An 11,613-nucleotide genomic window follows, 5' to 3' on the forward strand; every position below is an offset into this window, starting at 1 on the left:
AAGTGGCTCTAACATTTACGATGAGCACAATGAACTTTTATACCCAAACTGACTATCACTTTTACAACACTAAGGGATAACATTTCATTTTAGATGTGCATAGTTGTGCTCATTAAGAAAGGCTATCCTTTTATACCAGAGAGCCAAGGAAAAGGAAGAATTCAGTGTAAGGCATCACCTCCATTCCAGATGCCTAGAAGAGCCACTTCCTGTTTGGGGACCAGACACTGAATCTTCACAAGGAAACATACCTGGACTGAGCAGTTGCCCCTCTGTGAGAACATCTCCCAGGGTGACAGACAAAAACTGGTACTTGGGTCTCTGCCAGCACCAGTATCTCTTCTTTTTGGTCACCAGACTCAGAAGCTGCAGCTTGTCCGAGTCATTCAAGTGTGAGACTGAGATCAGGTCTCCTCCAGCATCCACTTCTTTGAGGAAATTCCGAGTCGCTTTGGCAAACATTTTGTCAGGTTCGGATTACCTGAAAAATGAGATTAGCATAGAGTCAAATATGGAGTTATTTTGTGTCTTTTTTTCTAAAATTATCATATTTCTTTATAGTTCCTATAGCTAATGTGTAAGAATGTGTCCTCTCTGAGAAACCATCTGATGTGAGTTCAGTTGATGATAATGAAATCAAATCAAAACAGGGAGAAGCTCAAACACAAGATTTCAGTCGGCATAGGCTAGAAGGCTATACTTCCAAAACAAGCAACCCTGAAATCCCAGTGGCTTACAGCCCTGGTTCTCAACCTGTGGGTTGCAATCCCTTTGGAGTCACAAAGTGTCACAATACCTTTCACAGGGGTCACCTAAGACCATCAGCAAACACAGGTATTTACATTACGATCATAACAGAAGGAGCTGTATTAAAAGGTCACAGCATTAGGAAGGTTGAGACCCACCAACTTACAACAATACAGGCTTATTTGGTGAGCTGGGCTTGATGGTGGTACACATCTGTAATCCCATGGAGCAAGGGCGGCAGAGTAACACACTCAATGGCAGCCTGGTCTGTATGTGGGTTCCAGGCCTAGACTCCATCCCAGAAGAAAACTATTTGTTGCTTATACTGCATGCCAATAAAGACGGAACAGGAAAGGTCGGCGATTTTTCATTTTATTTTGGAAGGGTTTTTTTGTGTGCGTGCGTGCGTGCGTGCGTGCGTGCGTGCGTGCGTGTGTGTGTGTGTGTGTGTGTGTGTGTGTGTAGACAGGGTCTCATATCTTAGCCCATGCTGGCCTGGAACTCATTGTATAGCTCAGGCTGGCCTGGAACTCTGAACAATCTTCCCACCTCAACCTTGGAAGTTACTGGTATTATAGGAGTAAGTCAGCCAGCACCTGGTTGAGAGTTTATTTATTGTGGACATTCAGATGATCAAAGGGGAAACTACCATCTTGGACAGTGTCAATCATTATACAACATAAAAGAGAGTTCTAGAAGGTCTCACATTAGCAATTAAACATCCCGGCACAAAAGGTACTGATAGCATGTTTACTTAGAACTTGTCAAAACACGGATTTAACCAACCTTGAGAATGGAGACTGCAACCCTACCAAGAACCCGGCAGGCAGAGACCTGGGGATATTTGTTGACATAATGAGTTCCAAACATTCAATCAACAGCAGATTTGCGATATTAAAAAATAATTGCATTGTATTGAACACATGTAGGCTTCTCCCTTAAAACAATGCTGTAGTAAGCAAAAGACCAATTTTATAAACAACGTACAGGTGATTTAAATACACCAGATGCTGTGTGCAGGATGTGTGCAAACTGCACCATTTTGTTGGCTAAGGACGATGGTCCCACATTGCCAAGTCCAGCATGGCTTGATCCTGGAGACTGGCCTCAGTCATTGAAGAAATGGACAGAGAGACACATGTTCAGAAAATCTGGAATCAGGTGGGCTGTGCTCTCCCTGGTGGAACAGCATCTACAGCAGCAACTTGGAAACTCAGAATGTTGATTTTATACATCTGAAATCCAAATCGAGGGGGCTGGTTCATTGTACCCAGCTGAATAAGAGGCAGGCTCATGGCAGACAGCTGAAGAAGAAGATGGATTTAGTCAAACTTGGGCAGGAGGGCTCCACAGGGAAGCAGCCTCGGGCTGGAGTCATCTGGGAGGAGGAAGCTGCGGTTGACAGTTCTGCACACACTGTCAGCTTCCGCACTTGGCAGAAGAGGGCTTTGCCATCTCACTCTGAGCCTCAGAGGTTTTCCCTTCCCAGAGGTCTGAGGCATCAGGTCCTTGGCATGGTTGTGCCCCAGTCAACAAGACACACTCACTCAGAACTTCATCTGCTCCTTACACATTCACTCAGGGTTTCCTCCACTTCCCTTCAGTGGTACCTAGGGACCACTGCAGTTCTGTGAGAAGTCAAAGACAGATTTTCACTACATAGTGTGATCTTTCCTGCTCAGTACTAGGTAGCTATAAATTTTTAACCCAGAAATAAAAGTATAGTCACACTTCAGCTGGAGAGAAAAAGGAAACCTGGGAAGATATAAAGGGAAAGTAGCATATTTAGTGGGCGTGTAGGCTAGTGTAAGTGGGCCAGTTTTATGGAGGAATACCCTTGTTCCTTCCTCATAACAACACAAGAAAAATTGGTAATAAATCAGGATTTCTTTGAAGAAAATAAAACCATAAAAATGGTAGGAAGTGCAGAGAAATATTTTTTGGAATCATAGGATAAAAGGACATTTAAAAAGACAAATTGTAATCTGAGTAAATATTTGCAATATTTATTTCAAGAGGATTTATTTCAAAACAACTCTTAGAGGCCAGAAAGATGGCTTAGTGGTTAAAAGGACTCCCTCTGTTTCAAGCACCCCCTTGGAGGCTTACACCTCTTGGGGAATTCCCTTTCGAGGGGGTCTGATGCTCTCTTCTGGCCTCCTCACACACTGCAGATACCTGGCCCACAGACATACTGTGAAAACAAAACACCCCTATATAAAATAAAAATAAATAAATACCAAAACAAAATTTTACAAATCAAATACTTGAGTAGAAGAAACACTAAAAATTGTATGTTACCACACATAAATTGAACATAGTTGTATATATACAGATATGCACAGATTTCAAGCCACATATTTAATATTGCACGAAAAAATTGAAATGACACTAATTTGCTTGCTGTGGATATCATTCTGTATAAATAAAACACTGATTGGCCAGTGGCCAGGCAGGAAGTATAGGCAGGACAAGGAGAGAGGAGAATTCTGGGAAGTGGAAGGCTGAGTGAGGGAGACACTGCCAGCTGCTGCCAGGACAAGCAGCATGTGAAGATGCTGGTAAGCCACGAGCCACATGGCAAGGTATAGATTTATAGAAATGGATTAATTTAAGATGTAAGAACTAGATAGATAGAACCCTGAGCCATTAGGCCAAACAGTTTAAATAATATAAGCGTCTGTGTGTTTATTTTATAAGTGGGCTGTCGGACTGCTGGGGCTTGGCAGGACCCAGAGAGAAAACTCTCCAGCTACATTTGCTTGTTAATTTTATTTTTGTTTCTTTGGTTTTATTTAGGCTTTTTTAAAGCTGAGTATGTAACATCCTAGGCTAGCCTCAAACTCATAATCCTCCTGCCTCATCCTCCCTAGTATTGAGATTACCATGGTAGCCATCACGCCCAGTGAAACAGCATAATGTTACAGCTAACTACAAACAAGTAAACACGTCTGATGACAAGAGCTGGTGTTTGTCTGTATTCTTGCCCTGGAACTTGGCCAATCCCTTGGTCTCCCAACACTCCTGGAGTTTAACAGCTGGGTGTAGACTTTACCCTGTCTGATTCACTTTCTTCACCACTCGCCTTCCCTGGGGTTTCAGAAACATCTGCCTCCCCCACCTCTGCAAAGCACCTCTTCCTTCGTCACAATGAAGCAGGAGCTGCTTCAGCTGATTCTTGTATAGTCAGGGTGAAAATAAACGTTCGAAGAGAAGCAAAGTTCCTGTTTGAACAACGGCCTGCAAATACTATGACTAAGGCACTTGCCTTCAATGGAACATTCACTTATTCATTTGCCAAACTGTTAACTGAGTCATTCATTAAGAATTCTTGCATACACACTAGGTTCTGGGTTGAAGTACTTAAAAAACCACTAGGTTTATGCTGGGTTTGGTGACTGCATGCCTATAATCCAAGCACTCAAATAAGCCAGAAAGATAGTTGTGAGTTCTAGACCAGTAGGCCTCTCTGTCTCTGTCTCTGTCTCTGTCTCTCTGTCACACACACACACACACACACACACACACACACACACACACACACACACACACTACTTTATGGTAACTATTGGCAGATAATGGTGGAGAAGGAACAACAGAAAATCCTGTCTATTCAAGCGGACAAGGGCCCCAGTGTGCTAGGAGAGTCTGTGGCCTCCAGGCTGCACTTTGTAGCCAAGGAGAATCCGTGAGGGCTGTTGTGACAGAGCAGCATTTACAGAAGCAGGGGCCAAGGCGTAAGGGAGACCAGGAAGGCAGGCAGGCTATCAGCAAGTTTCTAGTGTCCATGCTGGTGCTCTGCCGCCACAGACTTAGAATGCTTAGGAGGCTTTGGGATTGACAAGCATTGCAAGACAGAGTTCCAGAATGGAGACATGACAGGAACAGGCAGGGAGGTCCCCTGGACCAGAGCCTGAAGGTCCATATACCTCTGTGCGAGTGTCAGATGAGCAAGATCTATGAAAGGGTGTGACCAGAGAGCAAAGGGATCAGCAAAGTCACTTAGGTCTTCTAAACCACACAGTGAGGTGGGGGCAGGCAAAGGTGCTTGCTGCCAGATCTGACGATCCCGGTTCGATCCCAAGGCCCACAGAGAGGAAGGAGGAAACGGACACCTGTAAGTTTTCTTCTTACCTCCACAGCTGTGCGCGCACGCACACACACACACACACACACACACACACAATCCATAAATGCAAGCAGGGAGTGGGTAGGAGAGAAACAGCTTAGAAACAGATGCAAACCTATGGTGCTCTAAACTGTCAGTATCCTAAGGGGGGAGATGCAGGCCTGGTGAATGCACTAGAACTGCGGTTGGGTGACCAATGATGACACAGGATAGGAGACCCACGAGGACATCCTCCAGACAGTCCAGGCAGGTGGTGGGTGATGAAACGGCTCAGCCAGTCACCAAGAGATGGATTCAGGAAATTGAGGGCAGCAACTGGCACGGCTGTCCAAGGAACAAGATGAAGGATTTGTTGTACCCAAAACAAAGAACTTGGAACAAAACTGGGTCTCCCCTTTGGTGTGTGAGAACTCATCCGGATGGTAGAACAAGCTATTTAAGTTCGTCCTTGATGTTGGGATTTTTTTTTTCTTTTATAGTCTCTAGATTCTTTTCTGAAACAAGCTGAATGGGAGTTCACAAACCCATCTTCACATCAAAAGGGTTTCTATGGCGCTGATGTCAGGCTTGCTGTTAAAACAAAACAAAAAACAGAATCCAGCTGCTGTGAAGGCCCAGCTGTGGGAACAGCACCAACTCCCCCAGAGGGTCAGCGGGTGAAGGGAGGGCACTTAAATTCATTTTTAGTGGGACTTTTTCTGCTTCCTCTAACAGCAAACCTGGCCAATTTCCTTCTTGACAGACTAAGTTGCTTAGGGAGTTACTGGGAGCCTGCTGCTCTGAGGGCCTGTCAGACCCAGGCTTGGCCAATCACGGGACTCCGTGAAGATGCTCTCCTGGTGCAGTTAAGGCTAGCACTTTCTTTTCTGTTGCATGTGGGTAGAATTTATATGGCACCAGAATCTATACTCCAAAAAATGCTAAGCACCCTGAACTTCCATTTCCGCCATGCTCTCCTCCGATTTGCCCATTACACCCCTTCTACTACCGTTATCTTTGTGTTCCCTTGTGTAAATACGAGTGTAAAAGTCTGTGCATCCCTCCACACTTGTTTTTCTTATGTAGTGGTATAATCTATAGATTACACAACACAAGCATCTTCTTGTTTACACAACACAAGCATCTTCTTGTTTACAGCTGCATACTACTCCTTCCCTGGGTGTGTTACTGCTGATTGGCCTGTTATATGTGGTTCAGCAGTTGATTTATTTTTTTTTTTCCAATTTCTGCTATTTGAAAAATACTGCCATCCAGATGTGGCGGCTCAATCCTGTAACCCCAGTACTATGAAGGCTAAAATGGGAGGATTGTCATGAGCCTGGGAGAATAATGAGTTCCAGGCCAGTGTAGACTATAGAGAAACCATATCAAAAAGCAAATAACCAAACAAAATACCACCAAATATTCCTTCATAGATAGATGACTGGATTGGGAGACTAGCACCCTGGGTAAGAGATTGCTCAACAATGGGTAGGTACATTTGTGACTCCAGAGCATCTTCCCTTCTGCAGTCCAAGTAACAATGTAATTGCTATTACAGACCTCTGTCAAAGTGTGTTACAGGGTCTGTATTAGCAATGATGGCCTCAAACTTTAGAATCTTTGCCAGTCCCGGAGGTGAGAAATTGAATTTCAGTGTAGACACAGGTTGCATTTTTTTCAATACAAAGAAGACCAAACATCTGATATTTTCTTACAAGCCTTTAAAAAAGTTTCTCTCTTTCATAAAAAGCTGTTGGCTTTTCTATTGTTTTATTTGTTAGTTTATGTGTATGGCTGTTTTCCCTGCATGTTATGACTATGTACCATGTTTATACCCAGGAAGGTTAGAAGAGGGCATTGGGTCCCCTAGAACTATAGTTACTGAAGGTTTTGAGCAGCTATGTGAATACTGGGAATTGAACCCAGGTCCTTTGGAAGAGCAGCCAGTGTTCTTAACCACTGAGCCATCTCTCCAGCTACTATTGTTTTCTTTATATCTAGGATTTTTTGTTTGCTTTTGCTATTGTTGTTGTTTACATATAATCTTACTTTTCAACGATGTGTATTTGTATGTGCTTGTTTGTATGCCGTGTGAGTACAGAAGCCCTTGGAAGCCAGGATAGGTCTTCAGCTCCCCCAGAGCTGGAGCCTCAGGCAACTATGAGTCAGCTGAAGTGGGCCTCAGAACCAAACCCAGGTCTTATGGATGAGCACTAGGCACTCTTAACCACTGGGCCGTCTATCTCTCTAGCCTGCTTGTTTTGTGAAACAGGGTCTCATAGTGATCCCAAGTTAGCTCTCGCCTCCCTCCCCCCCTCATCCAGTTTGACATTACAGGCATGAGCTACCACACCCAGCTACCACACCCAGTTATGGGAATTTTGGTTTTGTTCTTAATGGTTTGGGGACAGAGTCTCAATATGTTCAGATTGGCTCCAAATCCACTATCCTCATGACGCAGTCTCCCAAATATTGAGATTACAGATGTATGTCATCATGCCTAGCCTGGAAACTTTTGCTATGAACAGAGGCATCAGGCAAACTACAGGCGAGACATTCAACGCAATCAAGTTTACATCATGCCATTAGGAGGCCCCACATTGCCACCATCATCTCGATCACCCGAGGTAACTGACTAGTCAACGAAGATCTAACATGCACAGGTGTTCATAAGCAAAGGCGCTAGAATGACGGTTCTCAACCTGTGGGTCTCAACCACCTTGTGGGCTGCATATCAGATAGTTATATTACGATTCATAACAGTAGCGAAATTATAGTTATGAAATAGTGACAAAAGTAATTTTACAATTGGGAGTCACCACAACATGAGGAACTGTATTAAAGGGTCCCAGCATTAGGAAGTGTTTATCCTGGAATTCGCCAGAAAAGCCAATTCTATCATTTTGGCCAAATTTAAGCAAGCTTTTATTAAAATTTTAAATACTGACCAAGATGGAACTTGGTCAGGACCATCACCTGGAAACTTTACAGGTAAGTGGCCCCAAGATCCATGTTGACAGCGCTTATACTGGTAAACCAACAGGCCACTGCACTTTCTCATGAGGTTTTATTGTTATTTTCCAAGAACTACAACTCTCAGAATCCCAGGAAGTTACCTGGTCCCTGGACAGGTGTTATCTTTCAAGAACTCCAACTACCGGGACCCCAGGAAGTTGCCTGGTCTTTGGGCAGGGGATGCTTACAGGTTAACTTCGGGTGTAACAGAAGGTTGAGAACCACTGATCTAGAACCTGATACAAGGACCCCACATTGCCCAATACACAGAAACATGGTTAAGTCTCAACTAACCAGAAGTCAAACTTTAAATTCAAATTTCCATAATGCTCTAGCTTGGAAGTTCATGACAGTAGACTCAGGGCTATGCATGTTAAAAAAAAAACCACAGGGCTTCACGGGTGTGACAGCTCCTGAACCCTCACCCAGAGCTTAAGAATTATATTGGCAAGATTTTATTCACCTGGCTGGCTGGCAGGCTTCCCAACCAAAGCACACTATGTGGATGTGGGTAAGGACAAAGGAGGACTCTTCAGAAAAGAAGAAAGCAAGACAGCATTCAGAGTTGGCCAAGAATATTGGCCATTGGCTCCTGGGAACAAAGAATCTTGAAAGAAATGGCTAAGGCAACGGTTGTATGAGAGAACCATGCCAGTGGGTCTGATTCAGTCTCGGGGAACACTTGACCTTGCGGGTAACACTTGACCTTGCGTATCAAGGGACCTTGTTCTTTCTCATTTCCTACTTAAGCTTCTTTTTCCTCCTCCTCTTCTGTTTTTTTGTTTTGTTTTGTTTTGTTTTGTTTTGTTTTGTTTTGTTTTGTTTGAGAGAGAGAGAAAGAGAGAGAGAGAGAGTGAGTGAGTTTGAGGCTGGCCTTGAACTCTGTAGCCTCCTGTCTCTGTTTCCCAGAGGTGGGAATAGGTTTCTTCTTCTGGTCTTGCCACAACAGGACCAGGGTTCTTGGGAATAAACCACAGCATTGGATACACCAATAAAGAGCAGGGTCAACACGCGCTGGGCTCCTGCTCATTCCAGGTGCCGAGCAGGATGCCTTTGTGTGTTTCCTCATTTACCCTCCAACTCTCTGAAGCAAACGTTTTGCACATATTGCAGATGTGGAAACTGAAGGTCAAAAATGTTAAGTAATTTTCCCAAGATCTTGACAAACAGTCGCCTGTGAAGCCAGCCTGGTGCTGCTTAGGGGTGGACTTGTGTTCCCCCACTGAACGTGAACAGGGCATCCACATGAGTGAGACCACTATAATCACAAATCTTGGCAAAAAACCATGACTACTCTGGCACCATGACCAACTACAGACCAAGCACGAATGCTCTCCAAACCACAAAATGGCCAATACCACCTTCCTCCCGGTCCTGCCTGTAAACTGAGGCTGCTTCGTGACCAACCCCAGCTTCAGCCTAGCCCTGACAGGCTTTCCATCAAGCAATGGTTTGAGAAGAGATGCAATCAGAATCCCCCACCCCCTTACAGTTAGCCTCTAGTCCGGAGCAAAGACTTCTTTCTGAAATCACTGGCAAGCCACATTCCCCCTTGCTACAAGGAGCAATAAAATCCAGCAGGTCCAAATCCCAGTAGCTTTGACTAGGGGACCTTGAATATCTACCAAGAGAATTAGTACTGAGCCAAGAAGATCCCCTTGAATCCAGAGCAGGTGCTTCTGACCACTCCATTCTGCCAACCCTGGTCAGCTTTTTCTTCTTTAATTTAGCTGCATATGATCCATCTGGGAAAGACAGTGTGTGTGGAAAGGCCAACTTCAGTTACGGTGGAGGCAAAACCATTGCCTTGAAAAATGTATCTCTTCACCAATAGTATGTGAAATAAAGAAACAAATGATGGTCAGAGGACAGGCGTGAGTCTGAACCGGCAGATTGAAGCAGGCCAGGCGGCAAAGGATGTGGAGTGGAGGAAATGAAAGACTGTTAGGGACGGAGGAGGCCAGGGCTGTGGTGTACAGCCTACAGGTGGGTACTTGGAACTAGAAAGGCTGAGACAGGAGAATTGCAAATCCAAGTCCAGCCTGGTCATCACAGGGATATGATGGCTTTAAAAAATGTTTTAATGAATCTTCAAAGGTAAAAGCAGCTGTGGTTGACTGCACACAGCTGTAATCCCACCACTGTTCCGGGAGAGGCAGAATGTTCAAGGGCAGACCAGGCTGCCAGGACACTTAGCTCAAAGATAAACGCGAAGATCCAGACACATAAAGCGGGGACCTCTCTAGCAGGCATCCACAGAGCTCAAGAACAGGAACACCTCGTGGACAAGTCCTCTGAGCCGGGCAACCTGGGCAGGCAGTCTGGGTCAGTTTCCTCTCTCAGATCTCATCCGGAGTCGGGGCCCGGCTTCTCCCCAAAGTATTTCTTTGTAAGAAGTGCTTGTGGGTGATGGATGTTGAAGACGATTCATTTTATCATACGTCTAGATGCTGTTCCTCTAACCTTTCAGCTCTTTTCCTTCTCCCAGCTAGCTCTGCCTGGGGCGTGACAGCCCGGGCCCAGCCACCCCAACACATCCTTTCTCACTTCTCTCCAAGTCTCATTCAGACTCCCAGTGAGTGGGTGACTGGCCGGCTGTTTTTTGTTCAGGCTCCAGCAAAGCCCTAGAGCTGCCCCAGGTCTTTCCCTGAGGGGTGCAGAGGGGAAGAATCCCTCCCCAACCCCCCATTCCGGATTGAGGCAAAAGGGTCCCAGGACCCAGATTGGATTCAGTTACCCCAGGCCTGGCCGCACCCAAGCCTGCCTCTGCCTGCCTCTGGCCTTTCCTCTCGAACATGCACACGCCTGGATCCTTCCAGACACCGGAGAGAGCTCAGAAGACAAAGGATGGATGTAGGCGATGGATACGGTGGGGACATGATGAGGTGGGGTGCCAGAGAGCACCAGCGGCATTTGCCACATTCCAGGACTACCGGGGTGGCCACAAGCATGCTGGGAAGAGGCAAGGATGGGATGGAGACCTGGGCGGAATCGGACTACGGGCAGGACAGAGCAGCTGTCCCTCCTGAAGGGTGGAGGAGAAAAGGGGGGGCGATTGTGCCCCAATCAGCGACTTCGGGAGGGAGCAAGGGGGTCCCCAGGGAAAAGGGGCGCTGACAGTTTGCCCCAGGCCAGGATACCACGGAGGGAGGAGGGGAGAGGAGCACAGGCGGAGCCCGCAGCACGCGCCCGCCCGCCCGCCGCCGCCACTTACCCGCGCGCTGCAGCTCGGTCCTGCACGTGCTCGGTTCCCGCAGGCGCGTTCCCGGGACTCTCAGGCAGAGGAGCAGGGAGGGCCCGGACCTTTGTTCAGTCCTGCCCCAGGGAGTCTCAGCGGGGCCACAAGCAGAGGCACCGCGCTGGAGGCGGGGCTGGACCCGGGCTCGGGGACCCTGGCGGCAGAGGCAAAGGCGCTCCAGGCAGCAGGGAGGCAGCTGCTGACAGACACTGCCTCTCTCTCTTCCTTCCGGGGATACCAGGGAGGTTGCCAACTGCCCAGGTCAGGCTTTGGCTGAAGCAGCTGCTCCAGAGGAGGGAGGTGAGGATGAGCTGTGGGCTACTGACCACAGACGCCTCCCCCCCTCCCCCCCAACCCCTCCCCATCCCCACCCACCCCCTCCCCACCCTCACCCCCATCCACCCCCACCACCTTCCCCACACCCTGTCATGCCACCAGTAGGATGTGAGTTGGCACAGTGGCCTTACAGTTCATCCAGGGAACTCAGTCCTTGGCCTTGGGG

General features: G+C 46.8%; 1 protein-coding gene across 2 annotated transcripts in view; it reads right to left on the reverse strand.

The window, feature by feature from the left end:
• The window catches only part of Gsdme (gasdermin E), a 69,363-nt gene extending 58,005 nt beyond the window's left edge, over positions 1 to 11,358 (reverse strand). The window contains exons 1-2 of one of the 2 annotated variants that reach the window (XM_076566780.1): positions 11,088 to 11,358; positions 252 to 481 (exon numbers count right to left, since the gene is read on the reverse strand). In XM_076566780.1, the coding sequence (XP_076422895.1) occupies positions 252 to 462 (211 nt within the window). In that variant the 5' untranslated portion in view covers positions 463 to 481; positions 11,088 to 11,358. The remainder of the gene's footprint in view (positions 1 to 251; positions 482 to 11,087) is intronic. The other variant, XM_006982184.4, reaches the window with a different exon arrangement.
• Between the last annotated feature and the right edge of the window lie 255 nt (positions 11,359 to 11,613).

The sequence above is a fragment of the Peromyscus maniculatus genome, chromosome 3 (assembly GCF_049852395.1).
Source record: "Peromyscus maniculatus bairdii isolate BWxNUB_F1_BW_parent chromosome 3, HU_Pman_BW_mat_3.1, whole genome shotgun sequence".
NCBI lineage: Eukaryota > Metazoa > Chordata > Mammalia > Rodentia > Cricetidae > Peromyscus > Peromyscus maniculatus.